Genomic DNA, 18,334 nt, shown 5'->3' with positions numbered 1-18,334 from the left:
TTTTTGATTTAATGTTGAATGTTTTAATTTTGGATCTAATGTGAATACAACACTGTGCACTTGTAGCCTGTGATTATATTGTGGTTTCCTTCTCTTCTTTGTAGCAATACTACCCAAACAGAGCCCAGCAACAGAATAGTGCTTCCAGGGTTCAGAGTAGTGCAACAACTCGACCCGTGGCCTCTGCTACCCATGTCTATCCACCTGGCTCTCAAGCTATTATGATGATGACACAACAGATTCCCACATATCCGTCATCAGGACCGTACTATGTTCCAGGCCAGGCAAGAACCTTTTGTACATGGGTGTTAATTTTCTACTTGACTTGAGATGCTGATTATTCTCTGAAACCTTTTTAAACTGTCAAGCTCTTAATATAGTGTTGAAAATCCAAACTTGCAGCATATAACACTTTGAATCCACTCAGTTAACATAACATACCTCGATTTATTATTTTGAAACAAGAACTGAATTCATTTATCAATCCTGGACAGTTACTTTTGGAGGTAAAAGTTCAGTTTAAGGCCAATTTATCCATTGTGCAGATGCTAGTTTCCATCAGTTGGAGCAATCCAAAACTGCAGTGTGATCTACTGTGATTGTTTTTGATTATTTTTCAGTGTTTTCCTTGTGTTTAATTTCCTCCAGGTTTCGTAATTAGCTTGGCTTCAGAAGCCACTTGTGATTAAGCAGTTTATTATGAATGAATCATTGTGTAAATAATTCTTGCTAACTGTATGCCTTTTCACGTACCAATCCTGTTTTTTATCAGCTTGTTTGTGATTTGCCAATTTATGATCGTTGTTATCACTTTATTCATTAATTCTTAATTTTGATTACTTTTGTTCTATAATCTCCTAACTCCTTAACCATATCTGCTCTAGTGAATGCAGTGATTTTTGCTAAGTTCTTTAGGACCTTGTCAGAAAAAAGATTATATCTTTTCATTGCTAAATTCCTATATGGTAAATGAGCAAGTTTTAAAATAAATAATAAAAAAGATGTATGCTAACTTTTTGCTTACTTTCTACTTCTCCCTCTCCTGCTCTGCTCATCACACACCCCACTCCTTGACCTTTCCTGTCTTTGGCTGTTAGCTTTTGCAGCTCCCTGAACCTTCTTGCCGCCAATCCTCTGATTTGCGACCTCTCGCACTCCCTGAATTTCTCTTGCTGTGGACCCTTTTTCTCTCTTGCTTTTCTCTCTGCAGCCTTCACTGTGAGTGAGTGCTCTAGAGATGAGAGGCTTCAGGTTGTAGGAGGTAAGCTGCAGGCTGGAGGGTCAGTGAGAGGGACGGTGAGGGCTTGGGAGAGGTTAGTGAGCTGGAGGATCAGCAGCAAGAGGAAGCAGCAGAGCCCTTGAACTAGAGAGTCAGTAGCGAGAGGGAATGTCAGTAAGTAGGAGAAGTCACTCCCAAAATGTGCTGATTGGGTCATGAGGCCTTGTGTCAAAACTGGCGCAAAATTATTTAAGTGCAATTCCTGATATTAAACTTGAATTCAAGCCCTATTAACTTAAATGAGGGCAGCTTAAAACAGAATCTTGCATTACCCCTCAATGTATAAAATAAAATACTATTTTTTCACTTTTTATGCTTTGCCTGCAATCCATCCAGCGTACTGTATGCCTACAACTTTAACTGAACCCACGTTTAAGGATGTTGAAGTTTATAGTTATTACTATTGCCTCTCCTGAGCTTTCTAAAGTCTGCTGTATTCTTCTTCACAGTTTTCTCTTCTCTGCCTTACCAGCAAGGTCTTTCATTTGTGCTCATGTTGAGTTAATTTGAGTAAATATAGAATGACATCCTAATCCTCCATGAACTACATTTAAGTAATAAATATTTACTATGTTCCTCTAAAGGATGGGATGCATCTATTCCAACCATGCTGACTCTTTACATAGAATATACAGAAATCAGTTAATTCATTAATTTATATTACTCAAGTTTTCAGTGAGCCAACTGGAATTAGAATGACTACTCACTAGCTCTTTGGTTATTCTTCTTCCCATCTTCTGTTCATTTTAAAGTTGAGATTAGCTCAGTGTAGTATAGTTTCCTACTGTACTAGTCATTCTATAATGGAATCAAATATGTTCAGTTGAAAACTAGATTAACCCAATACTTAAAATATTTCTGTGGTCATTTACAATTGATGTTGATCTTCTGCGATAAGCTTGCTTTTATTGCTAAGCTTTAATGTGAAAGAAAGTGAAATTTGTTGTTTTTGTTTCACAGTTTCGTTCTTCATTTGTACAACCAACTCAGCAGTATCCTGTTCCACCTGGAACCGGATTTTATTCAAACCCAAATCCTGGGGATTACTCTTTTGGTAAGATTGCAACATTGAATTAATTGTCCAGCTGCACTGCGCACTGGATTTTGTAGACACTATGAAATAGAGATTGGACTGAGTACAATGACCTCCATGTAGACAAATTCAGTGCTGGGACTAAGTTATTCATTTTGTTTCATTAGGAAAAACTAAATTCCATGTTATGCAACTGTGCTCAAATTAATTTTTCAGTGGGATATTGTCATCTTTCTGCTCATTAAATATAAAATCCTATACAAGAAACTATTCTTCACTTGACCCAATGGTATTCCTTGGCCCTCTCCTTTGCATTCTACTGCATCATTGTGGGTTCTTTGCATGTTTTTGAATTGAAACTTCTGCATTGTAACCCAGTGTTGGATTTAGATTACTAGGATTCCACATCACAGAGAGGGTACTTTTGTTAGAGTTCATTCTGTGATCTCCTCATAGGGTTAGGAAAATATATTCTGTGAAAGATCAGCACGTTGTACATTTGCAATAAATAAGTCGTGCCAGAGCTCTATTAAGGGGACTTGTAATCTTGATGTCCAAATTAGTTTATTAGGCCTTTTTTTGCCTTGCTTCTAGTAAGTGCAAAAAAGTTGATTTCAGATGCAAAGCTTAATACGTGGTTCAATACCAGATAATATTTAGTGTCATGTGGTTTGTCATAATGGTGCAACTGTTTTGCATAGGTAAAGATGTATCAGACAGGGCATGAAAATTAGGATTGCTATTTGGACTAATGCCTATAATTGTATTAAATAGAAACTTTGTATGAAAGAAAATTCTGTAGATTGGATAAGGAAAAGTGATGTACCAATGTGCTGCGCCATGGAATGGCAGAGCATAGATTTGTGTTCAATTTCATAACATGGTGAGTTCCTCTTTATCAGGATGATGTACTGAGCAGAAGTTAAATACTTAACTGGATAAAGTTAAAATTGCAAGGCTTTTTGTATCCATCGAACTAGTTGCTATTTTTCTAGTCTTCTGCAATGCAAGCAGCTGCTTCAGATACTATTAGTAGGTTGCTTCAACTATCTGTGTTGTGCCATTTGAGCGTCAGGGAATACATAGGTTAGCAGTGACTTGACTTTCTTTTAATAAGTTTTTTTAAAGCATTGTTAGCATGACTGGTTTTGGAGTTTCTCATTTTCTAGTTTTAAGTAAAATTGAGGCGAGTGATGTAAGTAGAAAATGGTGGAAATACTTGATGTCTGGCAGCATCTGTGGAAAGTGAAGAGTCAATTTGAAATGTTAGTTCTGTTTTTTAATTCAACATTTGCTGTTTGATCTGAGTAAGCAGCATTGTATCTTATTTCAGATTTGCAGTGTCCACTATATTTTGCTTTCACATAATTTGAAGTTGAAGTACAGTACTTGTAAACCAGTAACAATCTTTTGCAGCAATTAATAATTGTATCCCTTTGTTTACAATACTGTGAGTGAATTTGTTAATGATTTGATCTGGCTAACTGTGTACTGTTTAGCAACCATTCGCTTGGAAATACTGCAATAAGTAGGGTATTCAAGTTTGGACTGGCAAGCCAAAGTTACTTTCTCTTGTATAGTAATTATTTAGGTATGGTAAACTTTAAATTGCTTGATTTTAATTGTACCAAATTTTATGTTTAATTACGTTTATAATTTTTATTGATTCTGATTTTAGTTAATGAAAACCACTTTAATAAATTGGGTGTGTTATCAAATCATTGTGACTCTGAAACAGCATGCGTGCTTAATTTTGGTCTGGCTGAATTTGTCTTTAAGCTTTGTCAGCCCAAGTGCTTTGGGGTTTTTGAAATAATTCAGAATGTAAGTTACAAATAGAAACATGCAAATGGAAGGAATGTCAGTAAAATCTTTGGATAAGGACCTTCATTGTATACTAGTTTAACTGGTATTATGGAATTTGTACATTTTTTAGATCTGTGTAGTTTTCAACTATAGTAAATAAACAGTCAGGGAACATTCCAGTATATTAAAATGTTCCCATTCTGCCCATGTTCCATGACCAGGATATTCATAACTTATTTTCAAGAATAATTTTAAAACTTTAATACGTCACCTGTTTTGTTCATCTGTATTGCATTGCATAGTGACACAACCACTTTTGCTTATGGTATATTGAAAACTACTTGATTTGAGGGATAAAGTCTTATTTCCATTGGAAGCTCTTGAAAGGAATGGGGACACAATGCATATAGTAAAAACGAAAATTAGTTATTTGTGTTGTGCAATTTAAGATTAACGTTTTTGAATTGGTTGGGGAAACAAACAAGCTTGCATGTTAATGAGAAAGATGGTGAAAACCCATAGATGTGATTATACAAAAGCCAAAGCTTCTACTTTTGGTTAAATATAGAAAATTGGAGCACGGGTAGGCTATTCAGCTCTTTGAGTCTGCTCTGTTGTCATGATCATGGCTGATCACCCAACAGCACTTGGCAAATGGGATCAAAGGTAATGGGGAAAAAGCAAGATTAGGCTATTGAGTTGGATGATCAGCTATGATTGAAATGAATGCCTGAGCAGGTTTGAAGGGCCAAATGGCTCCTCCTGTTCTTATCTTCTGTATTTCTGTTGAACCTGTTCCTGCTTTCTCCCTTTCCCTTGATCCCTTTAGCACCAAGAGCTATATTTGACTGTATTGAAAATATTGTGTTTTGGCCTCAACTGCTTTTTCTGATGATGAATTCCACAGGCTTGCCACTCTGAGTGAAGAAGTGTCTTCTCGTCACAGTACTAAATGATTTACCCCATATCTTTAGACTGTGACCCCTGGTTCTGGACTCCCACGCCATTGGGAACATCCTTCTTAGTACCTTATCTAGTACTGTTAGAATTTTAACTGGCTGTCATTGTGACCATTGAATGTAATGAATTACGTAATGTTTCATAAACTTGAAAATTGTCCTTGATTATTGAATCAGTTGATTGTGCACGTGTTTTTGAAATAAATGTATGGGCATTTGTAAATTATGGAAATCTCAAGGCTTTGCAAGTTGTCCTTTTGGCTGTGGTGAAGCAGTGATACAGCTGGTACCTATTTGCTTGTGGCAGTCATGGAAATAATTTCCCATTTTTGAAATTATTGGTCTTTGTGAAATGAAAAGCAATTGATTTTAAGCTAATTTGGAGTTCCTAATTGCTTCAGAACAACACTTTCAGGTGAACGCAAGAAATTTTCTTGTGGCTTTTGCTATTTAAAACTACTGTTATCTAGTAAGCAGGCTCTCGTTCATGTATTGTAAAATGTGGTTAATTGCCTGAGCATCATTAGTGAAAATAATAACTTAACCTGGGAGATATTAGTTCTGTACAGCTCATTCTTTAAATAAAAGGTAGGAGTTTGACGTACAAGATCTTATTCTCTTTATTAGTCATGCAGAAGCTTTTTGTGGTACAGACTAAAAACTACAGAAAAAAAACTGGCTTCTTGGATGTTAAGTCTGGCTTAATAGCTTCTTCTGAAAAGTGGGTTAAGTGAGATCTTTCCTTAATGGGTCTGTCAGCTTAACTGTTGGACAAAATGATCTCTTGCATAACGCCCTGAGCTGAGTCACGTGATCATGCAGCAGCAACAAGGTTGTATCTTTGACTGTGTGTCCTGGGGCTGGAGGTAAATGTAGATCCAGACCCTTGCTTCTGATTGCTAGCTACGAAACCTTGCAGAAAACTGTTTGTGGGGAAAGTCAGCAGGATGAGATGTAAGAACAAAGAACAACCCAGCACGGGAAACAGGCCCTTCGGCCCAACGAGCCCGCGCTGCCGCATTACCCTACACCTATTCTACCCTGCATGTCTACGAATGGAACCCCTAACTTAGCCAGATTCAGGGGAGAATAGTGTCAATTTGGTAAAACCAATCAGCCTAAGAGCACAACTACCCTCTGTCTCCTATTACCCAGCCAGTTCTCAATCCACCTAGCTACCTGGCCTCGTATCCTCGTGTAGAGAGGACATGAGGAAGAACTATTCTACGCAAAGGGTGGTGGAGGCAGAGACCCTAAACTCTTTTAAAAAGCACCTGGATATGCTTTGCATACTGTAAGCTGCAGGGCTATGGGCTGGGTGCAGGAAGGAGAGACTGGAAAGGGCACCTGGGGTGTCCTGGGGCTGGCATGGACAAGATAGGCCAAATGGTCCCATTCTGTGCTATAACTTTTTTATGGTTCTAAGGAGCAACCCAGTAAAGGGTAAGGTCACGGACATGATTTCAAGAGGATCATCATTGGATGAACAGAAGAAAAATCCTGAATTCAGATCATATATAATGAGGGAACTTGAATTATCCAAATTTATTCCCATTTATTGTGTATTCCCTATCTAAAACGAGCATTGCTATAAGGGATCAGGGTGATCATCCTTCTGTGTTTATGGTCGGATCCTGGATCAATTGCTAGAAGGTTATCCAGAGGTAATGTAGATGAAACAGCTCAATCAAAGCTAGTTTTGGTGCCTGGTACTTGTCTCACAAATGCAAGAGAAAGTGAGCCAATATCAGTTATGCATTAGAATTCAGAATACTCCACCTCTATAACAACTTCACCTATGGGATGGCCTTGGTAAAAGATGCATATCGACTTCACAGGACCCATTGAAGGTTGTATGTTTCTTTTCCTAGTAGGCATGCATTCAAAGTGGCCCAAAGTCAGGATGATGAAATCCATCACAACAAAAAGAACCATAGAGGAGTTGGATAAGCTGTTTGGAAGATTTGGATCACCTGAACAACAAGCCAGTGATAATGGGAAGCAATTCACATCTCAGGAATTTGTGGATGTTGACTGATGTTCATGCTGAAAAATCATTACTGTTTAAAAGTTTGTCATTGTACTAGTGAATTAAAGGAAGAGGGATGTTATGTATTGCAAAGCAATGCAGCTATGATTAGTCACATGACATGCTGTGATGACACCAGAGACACTTGCAGGTTTTTATCTGTTATGTTGGACTTCAATCTGGCAATAGCTCGAATAAATTTACATTGAGTTGGTTCAAAATAGTGCAGCACCTTATCATCTTTGGTCTTATAATCAAAACAACCAATATATGACAATCATCCAATGCAATTTGGGCTAGTATGTAATTCCACACTAACAAATGTGCATTGCTTTGTGGGCGGGACAGAGGGAAAAAAAAACAGATGCAAATTAATGCATTGCTCTATCACTATCTAGCAAGAAAAGAGTATTCCTTATTGCACATTTCAACTTACCAGTATATTCATCTGGGTAGTCATCAGGGACATAGTCTGTTGGGCTGGATCGCACTTTTGGCTGATCTAACCTCAAATATGAAGAGGTGTATGGATGTGCTGATGTACCATGAAGTACAAGAGACCATTCCTTGCTTCTCATTCAAAAAGCTCTTCACTCACTATGCAGGTTCACGTAGCATGAATGCCAGTGAGCTGTCTGTGAGGTTAGAAAAGCCCAATATGAGTGAATGCTTTGGGGGACAAAAGAGAAAGGAAATAACATCTGAAATAAAAACAAAAATGCTGAGAATACTCAGGTCTGGCAGCACTTATGAAGAGACAAAACAGTTGATATTTCAGTTTTGTTGAGAAGTTTCAGGCCTGAAAGAAGTTGATATAATATGTTTTGTGCAATTGAAAGTGGTGGAGGGAGGGGGTGGGAAAGAAGGAGGAGAAATGTCTTTTAGGGATAAGTAAAGAAACAAAGATCTGTCATGAGCAGGTGTAAATGGCAGGGCAACTGCTTGTCAACTGTTAAGGAAAGGAAATAGAAATTATTAAAATGGTATATGGGTTGCAGGTTGCTTTAAGAGCATTTGATAGTGTTGTGACTGTTTGCGGAGGCTGTAGTTTTGCTGATTCTCTGAGATATTCTCTGTATAGAGTCCATTCTGTTAATTCAAATCTACATGTGCAAGCCTAATGATTTTGTGGAAAATCCACAACCCCTAACACAGGCCATTACAGAAAGAAACTTGGCGACGAGGATAGAATTTTGTTTCGTTGAGAACATGGAGAAAAGATCCTTAGAAGACAAAATCATGTTGTGTTCTCATGCTTTCGATATTAGAAGGCAGGGGAGAAGTAACAACAGGATTAATGATTGAGGTGCAGATAAAAGAAAATACATCAAGTCAGCGGTTGTCAGGGTTTAAAAAGAGAGTCCTGGGAAGACGAATAATAAAAGATTTACTGAGCAGTCTTGAGTCACCCTTGCCTGCGCAAGAAATGATAGATTAATTAGGATTTGTGGGACCATTCAATATAAAAAATGAATCATGGAGTCCCTATACCAAGTGCTTTATGCAAGTGAATAAAATTGCAAATGAGTTGCTTGCACCAGTTTTTCTCAGTACAATAGGATGTAAAACTTTTAAATTGCTCCAGTACTTGGTTCATCCAACAAAGCCAAGAGCCAAAACTTACAATGACTTGACAAAAGATTCTTGATGAGCATTACTGTCCAAAGCCATTGATCATTGTGGAATAGTTCAGGTTCCACTGAAGGAATCAAATGTAAGGCACCAACATTGATCAGTGTGTGGCAACCTTAAAATGGCTGGCACAACATTGAGTTTGACAAGTCATTAGAAGATACTCTTCAACATCGTCTAGTTTGTGGTCTCCAAAACTGAGGCTATCCACCAAAGAGTGCTCATTGAACATGCTTTGACTTTAAAGACAGCAGCGGAAATCGCAGTGTCGATGGAACTGGCTGCTAGAGAGGTTTCATAATTTGATGCTGGAGTGAAGGCCTCAAGTTGGGAATGACTTCAGAAGAAATCAAAACAGCGTATGCATGTCACTGATGTGCCAAAACAGGCCATTCAGCGAGTGAATGCTGGAGCAAGAATGGCCAGTGAAAGAATAGTGACAAAATGGGTCACGTTGCCAAAGAGTCTTGGGCTAGACCAGCTTCCCCTGAAAATATTCAGAAGAAGAATCTGGGTACCTTCAAGAAGAATAAGCTGCATTCTGCAAAGAATTTACAAATGAAGAAAAAAATTATGACTGAAGAAGAGAATGCCCGGAAATATGATGACAAGCTCCAATTAAATGCCTTATCCATACAGGGTGAACCTCAGATTCTGGGTGATTCCAAATGGAGACACTGATGGGATGGAGGTTAGTACGAGTGCTGATGTGACTTAAATTCCTGAGGTTACATACTAACAAAAGCTGAAACACCTTCCTTTGAAACCAGTTAATGTGATTTTAAGGACATGTATGGAAGAGATTTTGCTGCAAAAGGTTACATCTTGGTCAGGTGTAGAGTTGAGTGGACATGATGATATTGCCTCTCCATGTGGTCTATGTTAAATTTTCAGCTTTATTGGGAGATTATGGTTGGAGAAGATAAAGCTTAACTGGAATACTGTCAACTGATTGATCAGTGCCTAAACAGAGCTTACAGCATCTTTTGAATAAATACAAGTGTGTGTTTGAAGCACCAGGCGCATCATCATATTCAGGACTTTGGGCCAAGTGTTGGTAAATGAAGTTAGGCAGATAGGTAGATTTGGTGGTTCTCGTGTTGGTGCAGACTCAATGGCTGAAGGGTCTCTTCTGCTCTGTATGAATCTGTGATTCTCAGATACCTGGCTCGATGAAGAGAGTGTAAGTTAAGAACATAAGAAATAGGAGCAGGAGTAGGCCATCTAGCCCCTCGAGCCTGCCCCGCCATTCAATAAGATCATGGCTGATCTGTTGTGGCTCAGTTCCACTTTCCCGCCCTCTCCCCATAACCCTTAATCTCCTCTCTTATCAAGAACCCATCAACCCGCTTCTTAAAAATATTTAGCGAGGCAGCCTCCACCACTTCAACGGGCAGAGAATTCCAGAGATTCACCACCCTTTGAGTGAAGAAGTTCCTCCTCAACTCCGTTCTAAACCGCCTCCCCTTTATCTTGAGGCTGTGTCCCCTAGTCCTACTGAAACATAAGAAATAGGAGCAGGAGTAGGCCATCTAGCCCTTCGAGCCTGCCCCGCCATTCAATAAGATCATGGCTGATCTGTCGTGGCTCAGTTCCACATTCCCGCCCTCTCCCCATAACCCTTAATCCCCTCTCTTATCAAAAACCCATCAACCCGCGTCTTAAAAATATTTAGCGACGCAGCCTCCACCACTTCAACGGGCAGAGAATTCCAGAGATTCACCACCCTTTGAGTGAAGAAGTTCCTCCTCAACTCCGTTCTAAACCGCCCCCCCCTTTATCTTGAGGCTGTGCCCCCTAGTCCTACTGTCTTTTTTGAGCGGGAAGAGTCTGTCCACCTCTATCCTATCCATCCCATTCATCATCTTATACGTCTCAATGAGATCTTCCCTCATTCTTCTAAACTCCAACGAGTACAAGCCTAGTTTATTCAGCCTCTCCTCATAGCTCAACCCCCTCAACTCCGGTATCAGCCTAGTAAACCACCTCTGCACTCCCTCCAGGGCCAAAATATCTTTGCGCAGGTGCGGCGCCCAAAACTGCACACAGTACTCCAGCTGCGGCCTCACCAGTGCCCTATACAGCTGCAGCAAGACCTCCCTACTTTTATATTCAATCCCCCTCGCTATGAAGGCCAGCATCCCATTTGCCTTCCTGACCACCTGCTGCACCTGCAAGCTGGGTTTTTGCGACTCGTGCACAAGGATCCCGAGGTCCCTCTGCACCGTCGCCTGCTGCAGTTTTTCGCCACGTAAGTAATAGTCCTTCCTACCAAAGTGGACCACCTCGCACTTGCCAACATTAAATTCCATTTGCCATTTCCTGGCCCATTCGCCCAGCCTATCTAGATTCTTCTGCAGACTCTCCACACCCTCCGCACAATTTGCCGTTTCCCCCAGTCTTGGTGTCATTAGCAAATTTCGACACCCTACACTCGGTTCCCTCCTCCAGATCATCTATATAAATGGTAAAAAGCTGAGGCCCCAGCACCGACCCCTGGGGCACTCCACTAGTCACCATCCGCCAATCCGAATAGCACCCGTTGACCCCCACTCTCTGCCTCCTATTTGACAACCAATCCTCTATCCACGCTAACACCCTACCCCCAACTCCATGTCCCTCGACCTTCTGCAATAACCTCTTGTGAGGTACTTTGTCAAACGCCTTCTGAAAATCCAGAAAGACCACATCCACCGGCTCTCCTCTATCGACCGCCCTAGACACATCCTCATAGAACTCCAGTAAATTTGTCAGACACGACTTCCCTTTAATGAAACCATGCTGCATCCGCTCTATCAAGCAATTGCCTTCAAGATGCCTCGCAGTTTCCTCCTTAATGACGGATTCTAACATTTTACCTACCACAGACGTTAAACTAATCGGCCTATAATTCCCCGCCTTTTGCCTGGCACCCTTCTTAAACAACGGCGTAACATTAGCCGTTTTCCAATCTTCCGGCACTTCCCCGGAATCCAGCGACATCTGGAAAATAACCACCAAGGCATCCACTATCACCTCCGCCATTTCTTTCAGAACCCTCGGATGCATTCCATCCGGTCCTGGGGACTTGTCCACAATCAGCCCCTCCAGTCTGTCGAGCACCGCTTCTCTAGTAACAGTAATGTCATTAAGACCCTCCAGTCCTACCACCTTTCCATCACTAACACCCGGCAAATTATTCACGTCCTCCTCCGTGAAGACAGAAACAAAAAAGTTATTCAATACCTTAACCATATCCCCATCCCCTACCACTAGGTCCCCTTTCTCATCCTCTAAAGGACCAACGTTCACCCTAGCCAGCCTCTTCTTTTTTATATATTTATAAAAACTCTTGCTATCCTTTTTTATATTAAGCGCTAGCCCAGCTTCATAGTTTCTCCTACCCTTCTTTATCAACTTCTTTGTCAATCTTTGTTGACATTTAAACCTCTCCCAATCCTCTTCTCGCCCACTACTCTTAGCTACTCTAAATTCCTCCGCTTTTAATTTAACACTTTCCTTCATCTCCTTCGTTATCCACGGCTTATTACCTCTCCTCCTACTGTCCTTTTTGACCATCGGAATAAATTTCCGCTGAGCACCAAGAAAGATCTCCTTAAAGATCCTCCACTGCTCCTCAGCAGACCCTCCCTCCAACGCGCTCCCCCAGCCCACATTCGCCAATTCTTCTCTCATCCTACCGTACTCCCCTCTATTCAAACAAAGTACGCGTGTCTGGGAACCCACTTTCTCCTCCTCCATCTGCACCAGAAACTCCACCATACAATGATCACTCTCCCCAAGAGGATCCTTCACCGTGAGGTCCCTAATTCTACCCGCCTCATTACGTAGCACGAGATCCAAGATAGCTCTCTCCCTCGTCGGCTCCCAACACGCACTGTTCCAGGAAACTATCCCGGCAGCATTCCAAGAACTCCTCCTCGAGCCCACCGCGTCCAACATGGGTCGACCAATCAATATGCAGATTGAAATCCCCCATAACTACGTCCGTCCCGTTCCTGCACGCCGCACTTATTTGCGCGTTAACAGTCCGCCCCACCTCCAGATCGTTATTCGGGGGCCTATAGACGACACCCACCAGCGTCTTCCTCCCTTTGCTGTTCCTAATCTCCACCCACAACGATTCCACGTTCTGCTCCTTGGCTCCAATATCATCCCTTGCTACCACCTTGACGCTATCCTTAATCAGCAGAGCTACGCCCCCCCCCCCCCCTTCCCTCCTGCCTATCCTTCCTATCCTTCCTAAACACTTGATAGCCCTGTACATTCAGCTCCCAGTCCCTGTCACCTTGCAGCCACGTCTCTGTAATGGCCACCAGATCGTATCCATTTGTGTCGATCTACGCCACCAGCTCATCCACTTTATTCCGAATGCTTCGTGCATTCAGATAAAGTGCTTTCATCCCAGCCTTCACCTGGACCCTATTTGCCGTAACGCCACCAACCATACTCACGCCCCCTACTCCCTCTGAGGCCTAATAATCAACTGAAAAGTCTCAGCAAGAGCGGTGACATGTGCAATACATCCAAAGGTTGAAGAATCAGTATGACTTGTTAACACTAGTGTGTTAGAGCTGGTTACAATGAGTGACTGGACTACCCACATTGTATCTGTCATGAAATCAGATGGTTCAGTTTGCATTTGTGGGATTTTACACAACATTGGATTTATGGTTGTTTTGCTAATCAATACCTGCTTCCTTTAATCGAAGATTTGTTTGCTGGGTTATCAAGTGGGCAGGAATGCAGCAAGATTGATCTTCCACCAGCATGTGGCCGCAGAATTGTAACCATCGCTTACCATTGTTACTTGTAAGGGTTATTTTGTTATAAAAGATCACTTTTTTGAATATCGTCTGCACCAGCCCTATCCCAAAGATGAATGGAACACCGACAGAATCGTGGCAAGACAGTGAAGGGAAATGGCCAGGACTAAACAAACTGCCCGCAACTCCACCGGGGGCAAAGCCCCCCACAAGCAGGTGGCTTGCAAGAGCGCCCTGGTGACTGGAGGCGTGAAGAAGCCTCACTGCTACAACCCTGGCACTGTGGCCCTGCGGGAGATCTGCCCAGAAGTCCGCTGAGCTGTTGATTTGCAAACTGCCTTTCCAAAGCCTGGTGCGGGAGATCACCCAAGATTTCAAGACTGACTTGTGCTTCCAGAGCTTGGTCTTTATGGCCCTGCAAGAGGCCAGTGAGGCTTACCTGGTGGGGCTCTTTACCTGTGCGCTGTTCACGCCAAGCGGGTCACCACCATGCCGAAGGGCATTCTCCTGTCCTGGCGCATCCGTGGGGAGCATGCCTCTAAATCTGATAGCTGCATAGAAATAACGAAACCAAAGATGAATGGATCAGATTTTAAGTGGCCGCTGATGTACAATGTTATCAGGGTGACATTCTAATTACAAGTTCCAGTGAATAAAAGCACTTGAATAATTTAGAAACAACATTAGAATGTCTTCACATGGTCTTCATGTAAATAAAGAAAAATGTGACCTTTTACCAGACACTAACCCAATATTTGGGTCACGTTCATAGTAAAGGCCTACTTAAAGTAACTTTACAAAAAATAGACGCTACTTTAGAAGCACCACATTCAACGAATGAGATGCAGTTGAGTCCTTTCTGGGATTAGTAAATTATGATAAATTTGTACCTAACTTAGCTGCATCATTGAAGCCATTTTATAATTTAAGACCAGGAAATTGTTTGATGGAGGGTATTGGAAGAATCATTGATTTTGATGGGAAGAAACTGAATCATGGAAAGAAATCAGTTCAATGGAGGTAGGAACAAGCTGAAGCGATGTGAGGATCAAGGCATTCCTGTTTGGATTTTTAGAATAAGGTCACGATTCTAAGGTTGAGGTACTATGCAATTACAGGTTGTGCAAGGAAGATCTCCAGAGGAAGTGGAAGCTATGATCAATGATAGAATCATGGATCAGGGAAAGCGTGAGGTGTTGCCGTTTAGCCTCTGCTAGGTAGAAATAGATACACCAAAGTAAAATGTGCTGCTTGCTGTTAGAATGTGATCTTGTGCTGAGATGCAGACTTGTTTGTTTGGGTGCATGAGTTTCCCTTTTTCTTTAGGGATGCAAAATTTTCCTGCAAGGAAGGATCAACTTGGATTCATCTCTTAAGACTGGCAAAAGCAGAAAAACCTCACCTCATTTCTAGGTGTATTCTTGATGGCTTTTGTGAGCAAAACAGTTGTTAATTGGGATAATAGCAAAACTTTAAACACAAGTAGAGATCATGAAGCAAGAATTCTAAAAGCCTCTGAACAGACTTTGCTGTCAAAATGATTGAAATCAGGATTTTTGTAAACCAACATAGACATAGAAAATAGGAGCAGAAGGAAGTCATTTGGCCACTCATTATGATCATGGCTGATCCAACTCAATAACTTGATCCACTTCACCTCAAGGGAATATAGCTAACTGCTTCTTGAAAACATTCAATGTTTTGGCCTTTACTTTCTGTGGTAGCGAATTCCATAGGCTGACCACTTTCTGGGTGAATAATTTCTCTTTACCTCTGTCCTAAACATTCTACCCTATATCCCAGAGTGTGACCCCTAGTTCAGGCTATCTAGTCCTGTTGGAATTTTATAGGTTTCTTTGAGATCCCCCTCATTCTTTTGAACTATAATCAATCTGGTAAACCTCGTCTGCACATCTTTTAGAGCAAGAACATTTTTTTCTCATACAGTCACAGTGGTTAGCACTGCTGCCTCAGTGCCAGGGACCCAGCTTGAGTCAGTGTGTGTGGAGTCTGCACGTTTTTCATGTGTCTGCGTGGGTTTCCTCCGGGTACTCCAGTTTTCCCCCCACAGGGTTAGATTGACCATGCTAAATTGATCCTAGTGTCAAGTGGGTTAGCAGGGTAAATATGAGAGGTTATGGGAATAGGGCCTGAATGGGATTGTGGTCTGTGCAGGCTTGATGGCCGAATTGCCTCCTCCTGCTCTGTAGGGGATTCAATGGATTCTATTCTATCCTATTCTAAAATGTAAATGATAATTTAGCTGTGGCCTCAAATGTAATTGCATCAAGACATCCTTCACTAGTAAAATCCTCTTGTTGTGAAGGCCAACTTACCATTTGCCTTTTTACTGCCCGCTACACCGGCATGCTTTCAGCAACTGGTGTGTGTTCAAAAACATCCAGGTCTCATCCTATATTCCTGTCTCCAAATTATTACTGTTCAAGTAATGATCTTTTTTGTTTTTGCTACCAAAGTGGGTAACCTCACCTTTGTCTAAGTTATCATGCCAGTCATTTGCTCACTCACCCACCCTGTCCAAATCACGCTAAAGGAACTCTGCATCCCCCTCACAGCTCACCCTCCCTCCAGCTTTGTGTCACCTGCAAATTTGGAGATACTACATTTAATTTCATGTACATAATAGTGAATAGCTGGGGTCCCAGCGCTGCAGTACCCCACCAGTCACTGCCTGCCATTTAGAAAAGACCTGTTTATGTAAATTATGGTACAATCGTATAAAAATAAAATCTTAAATCTCAACAATTGACCTCTGTCCACCAAAGAGCTGGCCGTTAATGTACCTCTTTCTTTTCTTCGTTCTGTAAGACCTCAGGTTTTGCTGATAAATTGAAAAATCACGTTTTTAAAAATCACATACTTTCTGAATTGTCTTTAACTTGGTTAATATTTTCCTTGTGACTCTTGAAATTTCATCCAGTGTTTTAAATACAAAATGTTTTCTTAGCAGACTGTTTTCTATCTTTTTTCATTTGTTTCTCAATGTACTAGATTTGCAAACTTGCTTCAAGGACAAAATCATACTGAACAGAAGTGCATTTAGTTTTTACATGCTGACTCTTTTTTTCCCCTATCCTGTACGTCGACTTGCGTGACTAGTGCACTGCTGGACTCTAGTTAAATTTTAATGAGGGCTTTTGAAGTGATTTGGACTTTATACTCTACACAAATACTTTCCACGTTGAAGAAAGCTAATGAATCTAAGTACATCTGCTTGAGTTAATTTGAGGGATGAATACATCCAATGCAAAATTAGTTGGTCTGAAATGGGTCTTCTGTTGAACTTGTTTTTATTTCTTGCCTGTTCATGCTGTTGACGTATCTATATATAGCTTGTGCTCTTTGGAGTCAACATTGCAATCATCTGAGTCCATGTTTCAACAGCCGCTAGACAGTATTAAAAACAAAAGTTCAGTGAAAGGAAAATAATTGAGTTGTACATTTTATGCAAGGTAAGTTAATGAATTGTTGACATTGTTAATAAATATTGTACAGCGCTCTTTGACATTTTGCTCAAACAGTATCCTTGCATTCAAGTGCATATTTTACAAGGTTAAAATGTTTTATTGTTTAGAAACAGGAAGACCCCATGTTCATTTTTAAAATATTTGTTTAATGTTTATATTAAGGTGGTTTGCAAGTACCAATAGTAAATTGTACTTGAATGTAGCTGACTGGTAATAAAGTTTCAGCTTTTGTGTCAGTTTTGAGTCATCTTACTTTTAACTTGTTTGTGCTTCACACTAATGATTTCTTGCTTAGATTATTTTTACTGGATATGTGTAATTGGCTAGTGCCGGTTCTGTGACTGCATTTGAAGTATGCTTTTGCTTCACATTTTGTAGTATTTAATGGACAAAATGAGTCCAGGCATTCACAGTTTGTGCTTCAGGTATTGGTTTCAAACATAAAACATGCAAATGTCACTTTATTTCTGACTTCAAATGTCTACCAAACCTAATTCAGGCACAACTTTGTAATTTTGTTTGAATTTTTATAATAACCTGATATAAGAGTTTCTGATACAAAGATTGTTTATTTATGGTTAGACTTGCTTTGTCAGACCTATTGAGATGGAGCAGGTGTCCATCCGTTTGGATTGGACTCTTTTTTAATTCATGAATAGGTAGCCTTGAGAGTTACAACTTTTGTCTGTATACATGTATGCTATATATACTGAGCTTTTAAACATTAAATGAGATCATTCAACTTCTAAAACCTTGTATGCTTCTACATATATAAAAGATCTTAATGAAATTGTCATTATGGCTGAGATAACGGTTTCAAATTAACAGAATACTGAATTGGAGTTTCATAGAAACCTAGAAAATAGGAACAGGAATAGGCCATTCAGCTCTTCAAACCTGCTCCACTGTTCATTATGGTCATTGAGTGGCACAGTGGTTAGCACTGCTACCTCAGTGCCCGGGATTCAGGTTCAGTCCTGGCCTACAGTGACTATATGGGGTTTGCACATTCTCCCCGTGCCTGCGCGGTTTTGTGTTCGCGTAAGTTTCCTCTGGGTACTCCAGTTTTCTCCCACAGTCCAAAGATGTGTGAGTTAAGTGGATTGGTCATCTTAAATAGCCCCTCAGTGTCAGAGGAATTAGCAAGGTAAATATGTGGTATTACAGGGATAGCACTTGGGTGTGATTGTTCAGTGGGCTGAATGGCCTCCTGCATTGTAAGGATTCGATTCAATGGCTGATCCACTATCTCAACCCCACTCTCTTACTGCTTGACACTGTTAAGAGTCTAGAAATCTGTTTCTTTTCTTAAATATATTCAGTGACTTGGTCTCTACAGTCT

General features: G+C 40.7%; 1 protein-coding gene across 8 annotated transcripts in view; it reads left to right on the top strand.

The window, feature by feature from the left end:
* Positions 1 to 18,334, top strand: part of LOC145341013 (eukaryotic translation initiation factor 4 gamma 1-like) — a 134,707-nt gene that overhangs the window by 29,357 nt on the left and 87,016 nt on the right. For 7 of the 8 annotated variants that reach the window (XM_080185705.1, XM_080185704.1, XM_080185700.1 and 4 more), the window contains 2 exons: positions 105 to 284; positions 2,240 to 2,333. In XM_080185705.1, the coding sequence (XP_080041831.1) occupies positions 105 to 284; positions 2,240 to 2,333 (274 nt within the window). Of the gene's footprint in view, positions 1 to 104; positions 285 to 2,239; positions 2,334 to 16,893; positions 16,978 to 18,334 lie in introns of those variants that run through there. The other variant, XM_080185707.1, reaches the window with a different exon arrangement.

Source organism: Carcharhinus amblyrhynchos, chromosome 3 (assembly GCF_965287045.1).
Source record: "Carcharhinus amblyrhynchos chromosome 3, sCarAmb.v2.hapA, whole genome shotgun sequence".
Taxonomy (NCBI): Eukaryota; Metazoa; Chordata; class Chondrichthyes; order Carcharhiniformes; family Carcharhinidae; genus Carcharhinus; species Carcharhinus amblyrhynchos.
This window is presented reverse-complemented; position numbering and strand designations above follow the sequence as displayed.